The sequence below is a fragment of the Myotis daubentonii genome, chromosome 3, assembly GCF_963259705.1.
Source record: "Myotis daubentonii chromosome 3, mMyoDau2.1, whole genome shotgun sequence".
Classification (NCBI taxonomy): Eukaryota; Metazoa; Chordata; class Mammalia; order Chiroptera; family Vespertilionidae; genus Myotis; species Myotis daubentonii.
In genome coordinates this window covers 147,808,328-147,830,327 of record NC_081842.1, presented here as the reverse complement: position 1 = coordinate 147,830,327, position 22,000 = coordinate 147,808,328, and the positions used below count along the sequence as shown (strand labels likewise).

General features: G+C 51.6%; 1 protein-coding gene and 1 pseudogene across 5 annotated transcripts in view; both read right to left on the bottom strand.

The window, feature by feature from the left end:
* Positions 1-498, bottom strand: part of LOC132229727 (large ribosomal subunit protein P1-like) — a 2,661-nt pseudogene extending 2,163 nt beyond the window's left edge.
* A 502-nt stretch (positions 499-1,000) lies between these two features.
* Positions 1,001-22,000, bottom strand: part of BCAR3 (BCAR3 adaptor protein, NSP family member) — a 101,333-nt gene continuing 80,333 nt past the window's right edge. For 3 of the 5 annotated variants that reach the window (XM_059688836.1, XM_059688838.1, XM_059688839.1), the window contains 6 exons: positions 20,523-20,626; positions 18,570-19,228; positions 13,321-13,436; positions 6,963-7,134; positions 3,945-4,071; positions 1,002-1,250 (listed from right to left, as the gene is read on the bottom strand). In XM_059688836.1, the coding sequence (XP_059544819.1) occupies positions 1,018-1,250; positions 3,945-4,071; positions 6,963-7,134; positions 13,321-13,436; positions 18,570-19,228; positions 20,523-20,626 (1,411 nt within the window). In that variant the 3' untranslated portion in view covers positions 1,002-1,017. Of the gene's footprint in view, positions 1,251-3,944; positions 4,072-6,962; positions 7,135-13,316; positions 13,437-18,569; positions 19,229-20,522; positions 20,627-22,000 lie in introns of those variants that run through there. The other 2 variants (XM_059688837.1, XM_059688840.1) reach the window with 2 other exon arrangements.

Sequence of the window (22,000 nt, the reverse complement as noted above, 5' to 3'; positions counted from 1 at the left end):
AAAATGAACTTCATCTCTCAGAACTTGAAAAAAAAACCCCCCAAGGAAAACACAGGAAATGCGGTACATAAGGGAGGGCAGAGTCCCACTCTCAAGGACCTGAGCACCTGCAGAGAAAGGCTAACAAGTAAGCTCACTGAGCCACGACAGAATAACAGTCACGTGCACAAGCCACTGTGGGTTGTGCTGTGAGAAGGAGTGTTCAAAGTACCTCGTGGGCTTTATTTTCACAACTTCATTGATGTAGCATTTACATGTCACCCATTTCAGCTGCACCACCATCACCACTAGTTACAGAACCCTTCTGTCCCCCCAGAAAGTTCCCTCGTGTCCCTATGCAGTCAGTCCCCATTCCTACCTCAGACCCCCACCAGCCACGAATCGGCTTGTTGTTGTTGTTTTGCCTTTTCTAGAAATTTAATATAGACTTACAGAATATGGACTTTTCTTTGTGTCTGGCTTCTTGCGCTTAGCACGGTGTTCTTGCGATTCTTCCATGCTGTTGTGTGTTATCACTAATGCATTCCTCTTTATTGTCGTGTTCAGTCACACGGACATGTGACATTTTGTTTATCCACCGCCCAACGGGTGGGCATTTGGGCTGTTCCCAGTCTCTGAGTATTATGAATAATGTTATGAACATTTATGTATAAGGTTTTGTGTGGACATGTGTTTTTCATTTCTCTAAGAGTTCCACATTAGGGCATATGGCAAATATATGTTCACTTTTAAGAAACCCAAACTCTTTTCCAACAGTAATTATTAGAGGTGGGCAAGCTGACCAGTTCTTTCTTGACCTTTTCTCTCTGTTTATTCTATACCAATGACTCAACAGAATACATACAAAGAAGAGAGAAACAGGATCTTAAGTCAGTTAGGAATTAAGAGGGAGAAATGACCCATCATAGAGGAAACAGAATTCCCACGCCTCAATCTTTCCTACTTGGTCTTTTCTAATTGAGAAATCCATGCTCTTTTATTCCTTCATTCCAGTGACTATTCAAAGCAGACAGCAGCTTATAAAAAGCAGCTCTTACCGTCCAGGATCCTCTCGGCATTCATCTGGTAACTGTGTGCAGCCTCTACCATGAGTCGGGCTGTTGTCAAATGGTTCATCATAATCTCACAGCTTTCGTTATTTTTTTCCCACGTGTCAGTTCCTTCAAAAATGACAGCCTGTCGCTCCATTAAAGTCACAAGAGGCATCAGTAGGGGGACTGATATATTGTTTGGGAGGACACACGTGGACTCTGAAAAACAAGGGGTAAAATTTTTTTCCAGATCATTTTTTTCTCCCAAAGTTAAGATGCTGAGGTAGGAGAATCCTAGTCCCACCTCCTCCATGGACACATTAAATCTGCAGCTAAATATGGAACAACTTCCTCTGAAAAAAGGAACTCCTACAAATCAGGCCAATGAGAGAGGATCACACAGCAGCATTAGGAGAGGCTGGGACACAGTCTCATCATAAGCCCCAACCCTGGTACAGTGACCCATAGTCTGGAGGGAACTCAAAACCCAGCTTCTCCCTGAGGAGCCAGGGGTTTGAGCCCCACCTTGGGCACCCCAACTTCTAAGACCTGTGCTGAGAGTCAAGTCTTCAGAAGGTCTAGCTTTAAAAACCAATGGAGCTCCAGTCCATGAGACCTACAAGACCATAATGATCTGAGAAACAGCTCTTAAAGGGTTCACATGCTTGGCTTCACCCACCCCAGGGCTCAGCGAGAGGGTTGTCATGTACTTTAGCCACATCTAGGGGCCTGCTAGCTGACAGGCACCATCTTCACACTCTGCCTCACCTAGCCAGTGGGTGCCTCTTTATTTTTAAAATACTAGGCTCCCCCTACATTTTATTCTCTTTTTTTTTCTTCCTTTCAATCCTCACCCAAGGATATTTTATATTGATTTGAGAGAGAAACATTGATTCGTTGTTTCCCTTACGTGCTCCGACAACCTGGGTATGCACCCTGACCAGGAATTGAACCCACCACCTCTTGGTGTATGAGATGACGCTCCAACCAACAGAGCCACACAGGCCAGGGCTTTTCTTCTCTTTTCTCTGTGGGAGCCATCTATATGCTCCTCAGCTTAGCTCCAGCTCACTGGTCTCTCTCAGAAAGGAGCTCACATCCTTGTCTGGCCCCCGATGTTTACGGCTGCTGCCAGAGGACACCTCTACATTGCCAGGCTCTGGTGGCCACTGGGACTTATGCCCATGGGTGCCTTGGGACTGTAACCGATGGAGAAAGAGTTCTTACACAGCTCCTACCCCCAGAGCACAGCAAGAGGCAACAGTGGCCTAGGAGCTTATCACCATAACTGCAGCCTGAGAGGCAGGTTTCTAATTAAATACACATCTGAGGGCTGATTGTAATCCTTTGCAGAGACCTCAAAGGGCAGGCACCACTCTGTGCTCTCCCCCTGCTGTGGACCAGAGCACCGCATATCCCAGAGGAGAGCTTTTACATGTAGCTGGACCCTGGTGTTTGCAGCCGCCACCCAAGGAATTCTCCATGATCACGTGACTCAGGGGAAGTTGTGTTCTTAGGTCCCACTGGATTGTAATAATTGGAGAGGGAGTGCTTGGCAGGCTCCCCGTTCCCCGCCCAGGGCACTGCACAGAGAAGACTGAAAAACAGCCCGATCTTTCTGTGAAAGAGGCCTATTTGCTTGTCCTGGAGCCTCACCCTGAGGGATAGGTTTTGGGTATGGCACACGAGTAGGAGGTGTTCTCAGGGAACACAGGCTGGTGGATAATACCTTTGCATTCTCTAAAAGTCCATACTACCCAGAGCAACCTCAGATTCAATGCAATCCTTATGAAATTCCTATTTTTCATAGCAACAGAACAAACAATCCTACAATTTGTATGGAACCACAAAAGACACCAAAAAGCCAAAGCAAACTTGAGAAAGACAAAGGTGGAAGCATCCTGCTCCCTGATTTTAAACTACATTACAAAACCATAGTAAGGAAAACAGTATGTTATTGGCACATAAAAACCACTGCAGACGCCTAGAGAATGGAATAGAAAGAGAAAGCAGAAATAAACTCGCACACAGATGATCAATTAATTTATAGCAAAGGAGCCAATATTCATACCATGGGGAAAGGACAGTCTTCAATAAATGGTGTTGGGGAAAACTGGACAGCCACATGCAAAAGCATGAAACTCAACCGCTATCTCACACCATACAGAAATTAATTCAAAATGGGTTAAAGACTTAAATGTAAGACCTAAGACCATAAAACTCTTAGAAGAAAACATAGGTGGTGAGCTCCTTGACATTGGGCTTGGTGATGTGTTGTTGAATCTGACACCAAAAGCAAAGGCAACAAAAGCAAAACTAAACAAGTGAGACGACATCAAACTAAAAATTCTGCACAGCAAAGGAAACCATCAACAGAATGAAAAGTCAACCTACAGAATGAGAGGAAATATTTGCAAATCATATATCTAATAAGGGATTAATATCCAAAATACTATATGAAGAACTTATAGAGCTCAATAGCAAAAAGACAAAAACAAAAACACCGATCTGACTAGAAAAATAGGCAGAGGACCTGACTGAATGTTTTTGTTTTGTTTTTTAAAAAAAAGATACAGATGATCAAGGGCTACATGCTAGGAAAGAATGCTATCCTCCACTTGGGACAACATGAATCCTGCAGGTAACTCAGGGCTCAGAACATGCCCTGATAAATGCTTTGACCAAGCCAGAGCAAATACAGCCTGAGGCAGGGGTCCTCAAACTACGGCCCGCGGGCCACCCGAAAACATTTATCCGGCCGCCAGGTGTTTTTGCTGCCGCTGCCTGTCCTGCTTAGCAGCCGACTGGTCCCGGGCCCGCAGTGCGCATGTGTGGAATGTCTGAGGGATAGTGAACTGGCCCCCTGTTTAAAAAGTTTGAGGACCTCTGGCCTGAGGTCTCATAGGCACCTACCGGGCAGCTGACAGGCTCGGCCTTCGTGCAGAGCTTTGCTGAATGGCTTCAGCTGCTTCTCGTAGAGGATGGCGGTTTGGGTGTGCTGGCGCCGCAGGGCAGTCCACGTTTCTTCTAGCCTTGTAATCTGGAAGAAAGAAAGGCGTTACTGTTTTGTAAAAGGTCCTTTTTAAAACGACTTTAAAATTTTTTAAATATGTTTTTATTGATTTTAGAGAGACAGGAAAGGAGAGGGGGAGACAGAGAAACATCGATGTAAGAAACATCGATCCACTGCCTCCTGCACACCCCCTACTGGGGATCGTGCCCATAACCTGGGCATGGGCTCTGACTGGGAAGCAAACCAGCAGCCTTTTGGCGCATGGGATGACGCTCAACCAACTGAGCTACACCGGCCAGGGCTAAAATGACCTTTTTGCTTAAGTTTTAGAATAGATGACAGATGCCCATGTTAAAAAAGTCAAAGCAGTTGAACGGAGTGTACAGAGAAAAGTTAATCCCCCAGCCTTGCCTTTGTCTGCGTTGCTCTGATGGCCCATCCCAGGGACAACTCCTCTCATCAATTTCTTGTATGTGTACGTATGTCTGTGTAAACACACACACTCTACTTGCAAATAAATAAATGCACATCATACTACACGTATTTTTTTGTTCCTTATTTGGAAATCTTTCATATCAGTACATATAAAACAGCCTTATTTTGTTAAACTTCTGTACTATGTTCCACTTTGAGGATAAACTACAAAATTCCCTCGTGAAGATTTTGCAGATGTGTACCTGTGTGAAAATATGTGGAGGATAAATTTCCAGAAGTGGAACTACCGGGTCAAGGAGTGCATGTATTTTAAAGGTGGAAAGGAGCTGCCAGCTGTCTTCCATAGGGGTGGCACCAAGGAGAAGCTGTAGGAATGCGAGGGCCAGTGTTTTCATGAAACTCTTAAGTAGTAACGTCTGAGACACAGGGGATTGCCCAGGCCACATGCTGCCACCTCTCATGCCTTTACATTTCTTTTGGAATAATGTAGTTAACACCAACATAAGCTCCCGACTCTGACTGCCCGAAGACAGATGGTCCCCCACTCACCATGACACCGGCAGGCCTAAGTGTCTGAAGTTTCTACATGAAACCAGGAAGGGAGGAAGGGCGCTAATATCTAGGGAACGAAGCGCCAGCTCAGGTACCTGAGGAATTTCATCTAGTCCTCGCAATACCCTGTGAAGCAGGTATTCTGGCCTCATTTTACAGATCAGAAACCAGAAGAGATGAGGGCGCTCGCTTGAGGCAGCACAGCTGGTAAGGGACAGAGCCGAGCTTCATTTTACTGCCTCTCAGCGCGCCTGTGTGTTCCAAGGGAAAGGGGAGCAGGGACCACACCAGCAGATTTTCTGGGAAGGAAAGGATGTGGGCTGGTCTTCCTCCGGCCACCCACCACGCTGCCCTCTCCCCCCACACCCCCAGCTCTCCCTCAGCCTCAAGCTTTGACTTTCTGAAAGAGCCCTTGTCTCCAGGCCAAGCCCGTCTGCTGGATGCTCTCCGGGTACGAGAAGCTGGCAGAGAAAGTGGCCGTGTGGCTATATGCAGCGGCAGGGTTGGGTGGTGAGACACAGAAATGATGTGATTCCTCTGGGGTTTCCCCTGGGTCTACCACTTCCCTCCCCAAACAGTGCTGACTCACCAGGGCCCTGAGGTGCCCCAGAAGGGGAGGGCGCCGCCTACAGAGGCCTGGTAACATGCTCGGGGTAAGTCCCTCACCGCGGAGTTTGATGTCATGGACAGCAGCCATGCAATGCCACAAAACACCCCCTGTACCACTGTCTGAGGGAGCTCTGGGCTAGAGGGCTACTCACACAGCTTAGCTTGCTGGCTCGGCTCTCAAAATTGTATGCAGGTTTGGATAAAGAGGAAATAAATCTCATGCCAACTGAAAGCACCTGAATGAAAAATCAGAACTCCTGATACTGCGGAGGCCAGTATATCATGAAAATAAGGCTGAGCCTGCCCTATTCCCAGCATCAGCCCTACTACATCCCAGGGCATCTAAAGAATTTTGTAAACTCTTGGAATATTACGTTACAATTGAAATTGACACCCCTACCCCAATTTTCCTGATGAAAGAACCACGTTGTTCAACTTCCTGTTTCTAAGGTGACCTTGCTTTCAAGCAGGAGAATCATGTTCCCAACAAGCCCCGCAGGACACACGTCCACAGCTGCCTTCCCAGGGGCGATGCTGGGTGTCCGTGAGGGCCCGGGATGTCCAGGGCAATCAGCTCTGAGACAGCCACTCTGGATGGCGAGCGGTTGTGTGTCACTGTTTGCAGACGGGGCTTACAGGGATCCCCTACGCACCTCGGGCTGCAGAACACAGCGGGAAGCGGGACCTGTGAGCAAGACCACAGGACCATTCTCCTCTATGCGGTTTGATTTCAAACACAGGTTTTCAGTTTTGACACTCATCCTAAAAACAGCCTGTCAAAGCAGATAAATCCAAAGTGCCCGATTTCAGAAACTCTAACTAGGGGGCTATATGGCAGATGGTCCAGAAATCTGGAGTTTTTAATGAGAGAGGCTGTTTTAGGTAACCCGAGGAACATTCTAGGAGATAAAGCGCTTTTGGGATTCTCAGATGTAAGCTCCCCAAATGGCTGTTTTCCAGTCATGGTCCCAAACTGCCTGCACCCTTGGTGACTCAGAGGGACACAGTCTCTCCCTTACCCAGCACACCTGCGCCAGACACATCATCCTAGTTGGTTCTTCAGAAACCTGTTCTTGAGGGCGACTCTTCTTATTGTGCATCAGAGAGAAAGGGTGGGCTTTCGGCAATTACCCACTATTTTTAAAAACAACCAAAATACTTACGACACTATTCTTGGTTGCCCCCTAATCAAAGCAGCTTTCACTACGATTCCATTTACCTTTTGAGATTGACTGATGCCCTCTGGGATCTGCTAAACATGGGCTCGCGAACATGAAGTGTACACAGGCCCGGGGGGCTGCACGAAGCAAGAGGGAACGTACCTGCGGCATCTCCAGGGCTTTCATGATGGCGGAGAAAGAATAGAGGTCCCCCATGGCGTCTTTCAGTTCCACCGCCACCTGGATGATCCGATTGAGGGTGGCTGCTCGGTCCTCCAGAGTGCCCGTGCAGCCCAGAATGTCCACTGCAATGCCGATGGCCATGGTGCTGTGTCTGCGAGGGAGAGATCAGTGGTCAGGCCCAGGGTCAACAGGACGAGGAGGAAATGAAACCAAACCAGCTAGGAAACAGATTGGCTTTGCACCATGTGCTGCTCTTGCCCTGAGGTGTGCTGGTAGCTCAGAGAGTTTGGCTGTGATTTCTCTGGGGACCACCCCACAGGCTGACTGCAGCGGGACTGCACGGGCCTCAGAGAGTGCACTATTCCGATTCCGAAGGACAGATGTCCAGGACCTGGCCTTGTTCAGGCTGGACCTGGGGCGTGAAGAGGGCCCTCCTCAGGCAAAGTGCATGGGCTCCTTGTACCTTCTGCCACGAGAGATCCAAGGAGATACCAGGTCCCCCCAACACACCAGGGACTCCCCTCCTTAGGGAAGCATCGGGCCATCTCTGCCAAGCCCCCTGCGTAGGAAATGGAAAGGACAGAAAAATGAGAGAATATGCTTGATCCAGGAAGACAACAAGGGTGTCAGAACAAAGGAAGGGACGAGGAACTAAGAAGAGGGTGTCTGCGGCTCTGGTCAAGAGGCCAGAAAGTGAGTGGGGACGTGGACGAAGACGGAACAGTGGACTGGCAGGATGTGCCTGTAACGTCAGGCTCTAAGAAAATGGAAATCTTGTTTGTATCTGCCAACAATGCTCCCTTTTCTCATCTTGAACTATATAGGTTGACCTCACAGACCCAGGACAGGAAGCAGCGTAATTTTTTCTCTACATGACAATGTGGCTCAGAGAGTCTCCATGGGCTGATGAGGGGTCACAGAGTCTCCATGCGCTGATGTGATGAGGTCACAGAGAGTCTCCATGGGCTGATGTGATGGGGTCACAGAGTCTCCATGGGCTGATGTGATGGGGTCACACAGAGTCTCCATGCGCTGATGTGATGGGGTCACAGAGTCTCCATGGGCTGATGTGATGGGGTCACAGAGTCTCCATGGGCTGATGTGATGGGGTCACAGAGTCTCCATGGGCTGAGGTGATGGGGTCACACAGAGTCTCCATGGGCTGAGGTGATGGGGTCACACAGAGTCTCCATGGGCTGATGCGATGGGGTCACAGAGTCTCCATGGGCTGATGCGATGGGGTCACAGAGTCTCCATGGGCTGATGTGATGGGTTCACAGAGTCTCCATGGGCTGATGTGATGGGGTCACAGAGTCTCCATGGGCTGATGTGATGGGGTCACAGAGTCTCCATGGGCTGATGTGATGGGGTCACACAGAGTCTCCATGGGCTGATGTGATGGGGTCACAGAGTCTCCATGGGCTGATGCGATGGGGTCACAGAGTCTCCATGGGCTGATGTGATGGGGTCACAGAGTCTCCATGGGCTGATGTGATGGGGTCACACAGAGTCTCCATGCGCTGATGTGATGGGGTCACAGAGTCTCCATGGGCTGATGTGATGGGGTCACAGAGTCTCCATGGGCTGATGTGATGGGGTCACAGAGTCTCCATGGGCTGATGCGATGGGGTCACAGAGTCTCCATGGGCTGATGTGATGGGGTCACACAGAGTCTCCATGGGCTGATGTGATGGGGTCACAGAGTCTCCATGGGCTGATGCGATGGGGTCACAGAGTCTCCATGGGCTGATGTGATGGGGTCACAGAGTCTCCATGGGCTGATGCGATGGGGTCACACAGAGTCTCCATGGGCTGAGGTGATGGGGTCACACAGAGTCTCCATGGGCTGAGGTGATGGGGTCACACAGAGTCTCCATGGGCTGATGCGATGGGGTCACAGAGTCTCCATGGGCTGATGTGATGGGGTCACAGAGTCTCCATGGGCTGATGCGATGGGGTCACACAGAGTCTCCATGGGCTGAGGTGATGGGGTCACACAGAGTCTCCATGGGCTGAGGTGATGGGGTCACACAGAGTCTCCATGGGCTGATGCGATGGGGTCACAGAGTCTCCATGGGCTGATGTGATGGGGTCACAGAGTCTCCATGGGCTGATGCGATGGGGTCACACAGAGTCTCCATGCGCTGATGTGATGGGGTCACAGAGTCTCCATGGGCTGATGTGATGGGGTCACAGAGTCTCCATGGGCTGATGCGATGGGGTCACAGAGAGTCTCCATGGGCTGATGTGATGGGGTCACAGAGTCTCCATGGGCTGATGCGATGGGGTCACACAGAGTCTCCATGGGCTGATGCGATGGGGTCACACAGAGTCTCCATGGGCTGATGCGATGGGGTCACACAGAGTCTCCATGGGCTGATGTGATGGGGTCACACAGAGTCTCCATGGGCTGAGGTGATGGGGTCACACAGAGTCTCCATGGGCTGATGCGATGGGGTCACACAGAGTCTCCATGGGCTGATGTGATGGGGTCACACAGAGTCTCCATGGGCTGAGGTGATGGGGTCACACAGAGTCTCCATGGGCTGATGCGATGGGGTCACACAGAGTCTGGATGGGCTGATGAGAGTTCACAGAGAGTCTCCTATTGGTGGCAGGCAGCACAGACTGAAGTCCCTTTCCTTCCCTCTGAAAATCAGGGTTGGGGAGTTGAGGGCATTGGGCCAGAATGGCCTCAATTACATTTCTTCCAGGCTGACACAAGTGCTGGAGGCGAAGCCCCCATTCATAGTATGGTCACTAAGATACACAGGTTTGAAAGTCTGGGGCCACCTTGTCCTAAAGCTCACAGCTGAGGATGCCACTCCAAGGCCATGCTGCTGTCCTGTGCCCACAGGTGTGGGACCCTCTCGCTTTCCTTGGGCAAAGGGTGGCATGATTCACCTTGTGCCTAGCATTATGTTTCCCTTGTCGGCCCAAGTCCAGCCTAGGAAAACATCTTAGAAGATTTATTTGAGCCAAACTGATGGCAACGGCCAGGAAGTGAAATTTCAATGGATTGAGAAAATGCTCCAGAGAATGGACAGTTCTGCATCTTATTTTATACATTAGACTCAAAGGAGGAGGTGTAAGAGGGGTTACATGAAATCCACTGGTGGTAGATTAGGGCAGCAGGAGAACGCAAAGCAGGGCAATCACCGGGGTTAGATGAAAAGCAAACCGAGAGGCACATCCTTCTCCTACATTGGTGGGTGTGAGAGAGCTGACATTTACAGCACAGAGAGATGGTATGTGGGCAACAAGATAACAATGTGGTCTCCTGCTCTGGTGCCAGGGGTTGTGCCTTTGAGGGGTCTGGAAAAGAAAATTACTCTGACATTTCAAAGGTATGTTACCTTAGATGCACAACGATAAAAGACTTCCAAGTTAGCGACTGACCTTTGTCAAGGACGCTACAGGCTTAGGATGTGACTACCCACTCCTACCCGCTTTTAGTTGGGAATTTTTATGGTCAGACCTTCCCGTGTGGTTCCTATAGGTCTCTGGGTGTGTAAGGCCGCCACTGAGCTCATCCTCCTCTGGGTTCATCAGGTTAGGATGTGGCCCCTTTTTCGTCCACACGCTAATGTTTGTTATATAAGTGACCAGCCCTGCCCTAGCCAGTTTGGCTCTGTGGGTAGAGTGTTGGCCAGCGGACTGAAGAGTCCCAGGTTTGATTCCGGTCAAGGGCATGTACCTCGGTTGCAGGCTCGATCCCCGGCACCTCGTGCAGGAGGTAACACAATTGATGTGTCTCTCTCACATCAATGTTTCTCTCTCTCTCCCTCCTTTCCACGCTCTCTAAAAATCAATGGGAAAATATCCTGGAGTGAGGATTAACCAAAAATAAAAATAAATAAAAAACGAGTAATGAGCTTTGCCATCTCTGTGTGTTTGTACACACACAGGGTGGGGCAAAAGTAGGCCTGCAGTTGTGAGTATGTGAAACCGAGTTCTAGCTTGTGTCATTTATTAATTATTGTATCATTTTTCATAGAACAACTGTAAACCTCCTTTGGCCCACCCTGTATGCATGTATGCTGCTTACTCGCAGTGTGACCTTAGGGTGTTATCTGACGGCTCCATGCCTCGATTTCTTCATCTCTAAACTGGGGACAAGAGTAATTGTGAGAAATAGAGACTGTGTGTGGGTATAAAACTAATCAAAGCGCCTGGCACTGGCAGGCACCTAGCAAATAGTACTTGTTACTACGACAATCTCTATGGGTACATCTTTCCCTCTGTGTCTTGGTCCATTTTTGCCTGTCTCTTTTCCTTTATTTATCTCCTTCCTGGTTTCTTGTCTTTCTTAATTAATGGACCCTAACATAGAATTAAAGCCTATTTTTATCATCTGTTGTTTACTGAAGAGTTTTGTTACCATTTGCAAAAAGTTAAGGTTGAGCCTAACATCTTAGATGTTTCTTTTAACAAATAGTAAACTAATGTTTCATGTTGCATTTAGTCTATTTTTTATTCAGTGTTTCCCCCCCTGTGTTTTAGTAGCCCTTAATAAAAGACAAATTTTCTACTTCTTTAAGACCTGGCATTACACCAATGGTTAATTGGGTAACTCTATCCATTCATTCAACCAGCATAAAACCTCCTGCGTGCACCACTATGGGACAGACACTCGCCTGGAGTGTCTGCTCCAGGGGCCGCCGGGGCTGGCAGCAGGGGCACTGACTGTTACACAAAGAATATGTCCACACAGTAGGCCTGGAAGGGGTGAAGTGGCAAATTAAGAAATAAAAGGTGGTTTTGTATTTGATTCTGAGACGCAGGAAGATGATGTAATTTGGCCTTCCAGGGCCACTATACCCCTGACCTTTATTTAAACACATTGTAATGAAGAAACCCGCTCCCCAGACCCACAGGCTAGCCCTGGACAGGAAACAAGCACGAAGTGAGAGCACAGGCAAGCGACAATCAGGAGAAAGAGGAAACGGATGTAGACGAGAGTGGAAGTCTGGAAACAGCCAAAGGAGAAGCCCCAAGCCCGCCGACCTCAGCCTGGGCCCCACATCCAACACACTAATGAGACCGATCAAATGAGGCCTGGAGCTTGGGGAGCTTTCAGGCTGAAAAATGTACCACATGAGAAAGGGGGAAGTCGGTGGCACAGCTCAATTCTGTTGAAACCGTGACCACTGAGCCCAGACAGCAACAGAGGAGAAGTTGGTGGACCTGAGACGCCAGGCCCTGGACTTGGGGAGGGAAGAGGACACCAGGAGAGAGAGGATAGAATCTAGAAAAATCTGATCTGAAAAGTAAAAAAATTCAGAAGTCAGACCAACAATTGCCCAAAGGCATTCGACAACAAGGATGCCTGAACAAAGCCAGCATTTCTGGTCTCCTGCCTCCCGGAAGTCTCCCACTCGGATTCTGGTGTCTTCTGTCGGATGCGTCTGTGGCGGTGAAGCCAAAACAACGGCGGCATTGAGCCATCTTATCTGCTTTGTAGCAGGTGCCCTTGGAGGCAGCGGTGTGGACCCCCCGGCCACCTAAGGCGGTGCTTACCTTGTAGGGCTGACATCCTCGGACCACACTGCCCACTGGCCACGTGTGGCTACTTACACTTAAAACAGTAAACGGCGGAATAAAACGTTTTGTCCCTCTACATGTGGCTGCCATGCTGAGACAAGAACAGGTCAGCCATCACAGAAAAGCCCTGGGCAGGGGCTGATGGACTCAGGGCCTGGCTGACCATTGCAACCCACACATGTGCCATGGCAATGGGAAGTGGGTTGGAAAAACAGAAAACTTAACAAGATAGTCTTGCCCAAATCAACTGTTGTTTTGTCTGTGTGTCAGAAAGGCCAACTTCTACGCTAATAAGATAATCAAGCCTAGTGCTTCTTTTCTGGCTATTAGCCTTGCTATTTCTGTCTAATTTCTAAACATCCGACGTCCATGTGTGTGGGTTTACAGGGACAGCCAGGGCCCTGGCTCTTCCCGAGAAGAAGACAGTGATTCTTCAGAGGCCGGAGGGGAGAGGGTCCGCGTGCCCTCACCCTCTGACCTCTGATCCCCCATCTGTCCACCCGTCAAAGAAAATGTTCAGACTCTGTTCTTCCCAGCCTTTCCCACCAACTCCCACTTAATTCCGAAAGCCATCTGGAACAGGCGGGAACGTGTTCTTTGTTCCCTGACTTCCTCTGCGCCGTCTCTTTGTGTGTCTCCAGGAATTCTCTGGCTGAGCTCCTGGGCAAAGTTGGCCCGGGCCACACCCCCCCGAGGGAAGCGGCTCTGGGCGCAGTGCTGGGCCTCTCTCTGCGCTGGAGAGAGAGACAGGAGGATGGCAGAGGGCCAGGAATGCAGGGACAGCGCTGCTCACCTTTCGATGATGTCCAGACGCAGCTGGTGGCCGTACGGCAAGGTGATGAGTTCCAGCCCTGAGCTCACGCCCATGCTCCTCCTCATCTCCTCCGAGACTTCAAGAATCCGAGCGACCTGTCAAGAGCACAGTGGAAATACACGGGATCAGGAGGTGGGCTTGCTGCGCACACGGAGTTAGTGTGTGGAAGGAAATACACTGAGCTGGACGGGGTGGATGCGCTTAACTTGCTGCGGTTCTATTTGAGCTACAGCCTTTGAAAAGACAGTTTTAAATGTGATAGTTGGAGGATTTTTAAAACACATACTGGAATGTAAAACCTGGGAGGAAAGAACCGAAATTGGTCTGCAGAACCTGCAAATTTGGTGTTGCTGGCCTGCCAGAGCACAGAGCCGTTCCTCCAGCTTTTGTGTAACGCAGGCTGCGTCCCGCTGTGGACAGCACCGCGGGCTGCGGCGGATCCCCTGCGTGGAAAGCGGAGTTGTGTCCTGTCGGCCCTCTGCTGTGTGCCTGGCCGTTCATGTTCTCACTTAGGGGCAGGCTGGCTGCTATTACCCCTAATTACGCCCCTCTGGGCTCCGTAAGTGCATCATACATCTGGAAACCATTAGAAAAGCGTACAGAGATTTGAAACTCGAGGTCTCCCCCAGAGGGCTTTTCCCTAAAGAAAATCTTTGTTTGTTTGTCCAGCCAGCAAACCCCATCTCAATCCCAGTGTGTAATCACGTTCATCAGAACCAGGGATTAGCCGGCCTCTTACAGTTATTACATGTGACTCAAAATGTTGCGGTGGAGCCCGTGCCGCTCTACAAGGGGAATGGTGGCGCAGCAGCACCCTGATGCACTAACAGCGCGACCCGAAACCACGGCCTCACCGCGCCCGGACACATGGCCAGCGCAGGCAACTCCTCCCTCGCTCTGTAGAGCTGTCCCCCAGTGCAATGATCCTGGGCACATGAACAGTCCAGATGCCTTCGTAATAGGCTCCAAAACACATCTGGAAGTTTAGCTGTTATTATTAACCCTGACCCTTAACATCTGTGGTTGAGCAAGGATCCGCTGTCAGCCCTGGGGAACGAGTCTGTGGGAACCAGCTATCCAGCAGTGGGGCCCAGAATAGGATGCAGGGTTCATACCATGCTCCCTGAGCCTCAGTTTCCCCTTCTCTAACACAACCGCTGAGCTCATCTTTCTCAAAGACTTTGCAAAGGCTCTAATGAGCTCAAAACCCCAAAGAACTGTTTGAAAATACAGGCTGTGAATCGTCGGCCACGAAGAAGGGGGAAGAATGCTGGCTCAGTCTCCGGAAAGAGATTTACACCTTGACCATGGCAAGGCAGCCCAGATGTGCACGCCAGCCACCTGCGGTCACACACACTCTGCTTGCTTATTTAGACAGCTGCCCTGACGGAGGCTCCAAACCCAGCACATCTGTGGAGCATCCTCCACTCTGTGGAGCAAGGTTCAGGGCTTGTCATGGATTCGTTTTTGTTCTGGAAGCACCAGCATCCGGAGCGATCCCTGCTCTGACAGAGAAGACTCTGGTCTGTTTTCCTTCCGTGTAAACGTTCAAATCCCTGGTCACCTTCCCGGGATTTTACCAGAAAATGCCTCTACCCGCTTGCCCTGTGGCTGAGCTATGGGACAGGGGTCCTGCGCTCACAGTGCAGGGCCTGGATCAGGTGCCCCGGGAGACACCAGGGCCGTGCAGACACAGACACAGAGGGACAAAGAGTCTCGAGCATTTACTATGAGCTGGACCTGGCTGGGCGACATCAGAGCCCCATGATGGGGTGTCCCAGCCTGCCTCTGCTCTTCAGACCTGAGCCACCCTGGTTCTCTGAACGCTGCCTGTTCCTCATGCGCCTGCTGCCGGGGCTGCTGCGGGGACCCAGGGAGCCCGGTGGGGCATGCCCGGCCCTCCTCCCAGCTGCCAAGGGACCATCTGAGCTGCAGTGAGAGCACTGGCTCAGCTCACCATCCCTGCTGCCCTCAGCAGAGGACTGACGGGCACTGTGTCCTCGCAGGCCTGTCTCCCTCACTTAACTGCAAAGTGCTTTGAAGACAGGAGCCTGGCGTCAGCCCCAAAGTAGAGACTTCAAAACATGGAAGACCTACCAGGACGTCCCCCACCACCTTCACTGCCCACACAGAGCGAGTCTTCATAAGCCGGCCCCTCCCACCCCGGTTCCTGGCGTCCGAGTTTCTGCATGTGTGTGTCATCTGCCGCCTGGAAGATGCTCTTTGCATTCTTCATCCGACCAACTCCTATTCAGCCTTCAAAACTCATCTCAGACATCCGCCTGACCCCCTAGCTGCCCCACAGCTCCCGTGCCTTCCCCTACAGAGCACTTCCCGCCTGCGTTGTGGTCTGAATTCCTGTCTCACTGTCGCGCCCCCTCTCCCACCATGACCTGGCCCAGCCCAGGGAGGCATCTATCAGTCTGAATATGTAACACCGCTGGACACTTTCTTGGCCTCATCCTGGCCAGGCATGGTATGGAGGGTAGTTGGTTTTATTCTCCTCCTCTTATCGGTGGGGAGAGAAAGATCAGGAGAGGGAAAGAGGCAGGATTACATTCAGGCAGCTCACCCCAGAGGCCACGCTCTTAACTACTGTCCCTCACTTCTCGCCACTGCGAAGACAAGGGGGTGGGAGAATGGTTCCGGGTGAGTGAGGTCAGGGCGGCCAGTGTTCACCTGCGGGTCGGGGGGGGGGGTGTCTCAGTGGATGCCCACCTCAGCCCTGGGAGTGGGGTGCAACACTGCTGGGCAGGCAGCCTGGAGGTGTCTTTCTGGGTGTCAGCCTGGGGCTCTGTGCACTGGTGGGAACCAGCTCTCAGGACTCAGGTGCTGCCCAGCACGTTCTGAGCTTTGGGGTGGCCCTGTCTGGCTGCCGCTGCATTTGGGGTGAGTAGTAACAGCCCGTTTATTTCCCTCAGAGTCACTGATTGTGCCTGCTTTGTTGGCAAAGCCCTGGTCGGTGGTTCCAGGAAGAGGATAAGGAAATGGCGTGGACTCAGGAGGGAGGAAGGAAGACTAAACAGCCTCGCCCTGGGGAGAGGCAGGCAGGCTCCTGCTCCCGTCTTGGCCAGGGGGGCTCCGTCGTCCAGGGGCGACTGAAGGCAGACCGGGGAACGGGGCCTCACAGGACAAAATGCGAAAGAGAAACGGAACAAGAATAGGGTGGCTGCACGTTCCTTCTGTTGCAAACAGACACCAGGTCTAGTTTCATGGCCGCCAAAGTGGGAGAAGGTTCTAGACCCCCCTGCATCAATGCTCAGCATCTCGCCTCCCACATCACCACCGAGCCCTGCTTGAGGCCACAAGGAAGAGGATTCATTTCCTCCCGGGAACTAGGCAGTTATGTGAACGCAGACCTGTTTCTGCGAGGAGCCTGCTTTCCGGAGAACCTGGACCGGTTCATGCCAGGCTCAGTGCGAGTGACGTACTGGAGCAGGAACTCCCAATCCTCGCGCTGTCCAAACAGGTTTAGCTCGCTTTAAAGTGAGGCTGTGACCTGGTGATTATCCAACCATTTGTGAGCACTGCCCAGGGACACTCAGCCAACCACGTCAGCAGCCCCGTTCTTCCCGAGCAGCCCCCTCCTGGCTGTCCTCTCAGGGCCCGACGCACGCACGCCACACACACGCCCCTCCCAGCCTGGCCAGGAGGTCCACTGCGTGGTCCCTCAGCCCTGTTTTCAGGAAGGTGTTTGCTACTCCAGCACAGCCAGGCAGGGAGGCCTCAATCGATTAGGAGTTCCCTGGGGGAGGGGTGCTCAGAGACCGCTTCCTGCCATGATTTATGATCTTAATAAAAGGAAATTTATTTTGGAAAAGCCAGTTCCTACACAGGCCCTGACCTTTGCAGCTAATTGACTTCACGCAGCTACAAACGAGAAAGGGCGTAACTCTCAGAGAGGCCTTATGTGTTGCTCAGATGCAAGGACCTGTCCCTTCTGCCGCGGAGCAGCCTGGGCCACCCTGGCCGGAGACACCTGCTTTCTAGAACTCTCTCTCTGAAGGATGAGCCTGCCCTGGGCCACCTCGGAACAGAAGACACCCAGGACGAAAAGACATGCTCCCACCGAGAAAGGATGGCGATGTACGCATATACTTATGTAGTCACGTGGGAGGACAGGCACAGTGTGTTGCTGGTGGGAGACTCAGCGTTTGGAACCGTATGTCCAGACGGTGCCATCTTTGTGGTGAGCGACCAGACCTGCGCGCCATTATTTCCGTGTCTCTGCTTGCAGACTAAACGTTAGCCAGGGCCATCCCCAGGAAACTGGATTTCGTGCGATTTTCACCTTTTCTCTTCATCTGCATTTTTATTATTTTTCTAAATTGAGCAAGTATTACTTATTTTAAAAAATCAAGGTAACTTTAAAATGTTTATTGGCCTAAAGACCATTTAGTAACAATAAATATATAATGTGTGTATGTATGTATGTGTATGTGTGTGTGTGTATGTGTGTATAAATATAAATATAAATATAAATATAAATATAAATATAAATATAAATATAAATATAAATATAAATATAAATATAAATATAAATATAAATATAAATATAAAAATAACCAAGCTCTGCTACTTCAGAAATTACACTTTCATCTCCAGCCACTTTCCTTTGGACTTGGCTTTACCAGTTCTGGCAGACTTGAGGCCGGGGGGAATTTTGAAATCAGCCCCAGCTGGGAGGATGCTGTAGCAGCTCCAGACACCAGCAGGGGTAGGGGAAGGAGACAGGCCCTGGGCAGCAGCCTGCCATCCCTCTGTCCCAGGTGAATTTTATGAGCTTCCTGCCTGGGCAAAGGTTATCCTGGCCGGTGGCTCCCACCCCTAAAATAAATCCCCACGCTGGTGTGATCTTCAGACTTTTCCTATGAACAAAGCACTTAAACTTTGCGGGGGGGGGGGGGGGGGGGCGGGGTGGTGGTGGCGGCGGGAATGTCCGGTCTGCAGGCCGTATAAAGCCTGAGAAATCATTTGGTCTGGCGCTGCCAAGGCATTCGGGGTGAGTTAATTAAATATTTGATCAAACAGAGCAGGCTAATTTTTAAGTTGATAATTTTGTATGGCCCTCGAATGATGCTATAAATATCCAAGTATTTATAACATTTTTCCTCGGCAGAAAAAAAAAGGTTCCCCTGACTTGAAGGGTAAGGTGCAGGGAGGCGCAGACAGATGCCCGCTTCCAAATGTGCGAGAGTCGGAACAAACCCCACCCACCCAGGCCCTACCTTGCAGTCCTCGCTCAGCATGTGCCGGGCGATGACCTTGGGGTCGTTGCTGGTGAACAGCTCCTTTGCTCGCTTCAGCATCGCTGTCTCCAGGGGCTTGTTCTCAGGCGGAAGGAGCTTCGACACGAAGTCGTTGGGCCTGAAGGAGGAGGCCGTCTCCAGGAGGGGCATCACAAACTCGGCCTCGGCGTCCTGCCCCTGGCCCATCTGCGCCGCTGCCGCCGGGGGCGCCTGAGGCCCGGCCCTGTCATTGTCATCAAGAATCAGGTAGTTGGTGCCAGAGTTCCGGGGACCCGGCGCCCCATTCTGCTTGGCCTTCAGCAGCTCCACGTAGCTGTCCTGGGCACAGAAGGGCGGCCTCGCTCCCCGGTCACAGCCCGTGGCCGAGGCTGGGTTCAGTTCACAGTAGTTGGCCTCGGAGTGGAGCCAGGTGGATGGAGACGGGGGAGCCTTGAGGAGGGGCGCCTTGCAGGGCTTGGGGGGTGGCTTGGGGCACAGCTGGCTGTCTGAGCCCCTCAGCGCCTCCCCTGCCCTGGCGTCCGAGGAGACCCTCCGAGCCACTGCCGGGCTCAGGGTGGGCTCGCTGCCCGTCCTGAAAACAGGGGAGTTTGGGCAGGGGCTTGTGTCCACACCCGAGGATTGAGGGGGCATCTTACAGCCTGTGGAGGGTAAGACAGGGTCAGAAAAGGCTCAGCTGTGGGGAGAACACACAACAAACAAAACTAGAGTGACGGCGTCCCTGCCCTCAATTCATGCCCTTTGCCATGAATTTTCATCCTCAATAGATGACTCAGTGTGACCACCCATGTCCAGTGTAGAGAAGTCTAGGGCAGTGGTCGGCAAACTGTGGCTCAGCAAACTGCGGCTCGCGAGCCACATGCGGCTCTTTGGCCCCTTGAGTGTGGCTCTTCCACAAAATACCAACTTCTGCACATGGGCCACGGAGTTTCAATCGCACTGTACATGCGCGCCCACACGTGATATTTTGTGGAAGAGCCACACTCAAGGGGCCAAAGAGCCGCATGTGGCTCGCGAGCCGCAGTTTGCCGACCACAGGTCTAGGGCATTCTGAGGGCAAAGTTGGCCCGGCCCCACACTTCTGGGGGAATTTAAATCCCAGGGACTGCCGACAGCTGGGCTGTCTGTCACAGAAAGTTAGGACAGGCGGAGCAGAAAAATACGTGGACTCTGGCAATGAGTCAGTTAATCGTGCCCTAAAAACACAAGTCTTCAGCCATAGAGCACACAGGGCTCTAATCACTCTCAGCGCCAGGGTGGGCCCAGCCTGCTCTGGGGGAGAGCTAGAGACCCACTGGGAAGGGGGAGAAAGACGGTGCAACAACCCACACCGAGGTAGTTTAAGGAGCATTAGGAAAATCACCGAGTGGTCCCAAGGAAGGTCAGGTATAAAAAGAATGAAAAACAATCCCATGGCTACTAATATGACTGCTTACTCGGGTTCCCCACATCCCACACCTTCGCACTCTTCTGGCTGCGAAAGGAGAACGGAGAGGAAGAGGGGCTGCTGGACAGCTGCTCCACCGCCAGCCTCAGGACCAGCCCACCCCCTCTGTCCTGGGAGTGGACCACAGAGGCGCACTGGTCATGAAGACCCATGTTCGCGCATGGGCTTGGAGTCAGAAAACCTGAGTTCAGATGCTGGCATATCCGCTTACCCGATAGATGACTCTGGACAAGTCGCTTAACCTCTGTGCCTCAGTTACCTCAGCCTCGCAAAGGGACTACCTTGTTATGAGGCTCAAAAGGTAGTACATAAAGCACCCAGCTCAGGGACTCGCATCCGGACATAGTCCTACAAACCTCTGCAGGCAGAGCCCTAGGTCTTTCCCAAAGGAGGTGACCAGATGGAGCAGAAAAACAGCCTGAAGGGAATCAGGGGAACACTGTCACGCGGCCCGCCCCCCCCCCCCCCCGACATTCCCAGTGACCTACCAATCGGCAGGTAGCTCTCCGACTGGTGGGCTTTGAGGGATAAGGCTCTTCTGTCCTGCATGTGATCCAGGCAGGCAGGCTGGCTGCCGCTCTTCTCTTTATTTCTGGAGCAAAAGACAAGCCCAGCAGAAACCTATCATTAAGTCACAGCGCCTTTATGCAACACCGCGGAATGACTGCTCAGAACGAGAGCGCCTCCGCATACCCCAACAGGCCAGGAATGTCTGCGGGTGAGAGCACTGCTGATGGGGCGATTATGGCCTGACTGTGCCGTGGGCTCCATCCTGCAGCCCCACCACCCACCAGCCAGTCCAGGAGGCCTCCCCTGGGCCTTTCCAATCAGTTGATCAGAGCAGGGTAAAAGTTTCAGGATATTCTCAGGAAAACCTGATACACCGAAATGTGCACTTTTTACAGAGCCTAACGTTCTTACCAGGAGCAACGACTTGTTTAATTACCTGCCGTTCCCCCATGACATTAACAGGGTCGCCGTTTCCATTTCAGTGTAAACCTCAGGTCCCCCAAATACTCCACAGGCCCGCCTGGGGGCCGTCACACCCACAGCCACCTCCCTCGGGCTCGGGCTGGGGTGGCAGCTGGGAGGCGCAGAGCGCAGGCCCGCAGGGGAGAGGGGGGCTAGAACTACCACCCGGTTAGCTAGCACTCTCCAGGCCTTTGCCAATTCAGGTGGGAATGTCTCCAGCACCGAGGAACAGAACCTCCTTTTTGCTAGAAGAGAAAGCACTGTACAAGTTGTAATGACCTTTCCTCGGCCCTCCTACAAGCTTATGTTACAGAAGTCGCAACGTTTTTCCTACCTTTTCAAGCACCAAAGAAAAAAACACCAAATTAAAAAAAAAAAAAACCACCCTAAATTCCCAGCAACAGAGAAATTCCAGCAACCCCTCAGAGATAAGGCAGGGCAGAGGGCAAATTCCAAAAGGCAATGGCTTCTGAAAAGTGATACTTAAGCAGAGATCACCGGGACAGTCAGACTCCGCTGGCCAGACACCAAGCTGGAATGCAACCTGGCTGGGCACACACCTTTGCCCAGGTGGCGGCCCGCCAGCCAACCAGCGGCCAGAGTCAGGGACGGACGCGCAGGAGCGCTGGGGGTGGGGAGGTGGGCAGGACGCTGGTCGTTACTGACGTTGAGCCTACCCCACCCCCATGGTTAGACACTTTTGCGCCCGCTGCCTGTGCCCAGAGGTGACAAAGCTTCGGAGCTCTGCTTTCCAAGGGCGATCAGAGGAGGTGCTCTGCTAGGCCTGTCTCATTCATGTAGAGACTCTCCCAATCTTACCTCCATTTCTTATCTTTAAAAAAATAATATATTTTAAATCCCGGTCTCTAAAGGCAGACCAGGGGCCCTCCTCCCAGAGCCAGACTCAGCGGGGCTTCTGTGTGTTGACAACTACCCTCAGGCCCTGTCATGGCATTAACTCCCTGCTCATCAGCTGAAGAATTCCCAGAAGAAA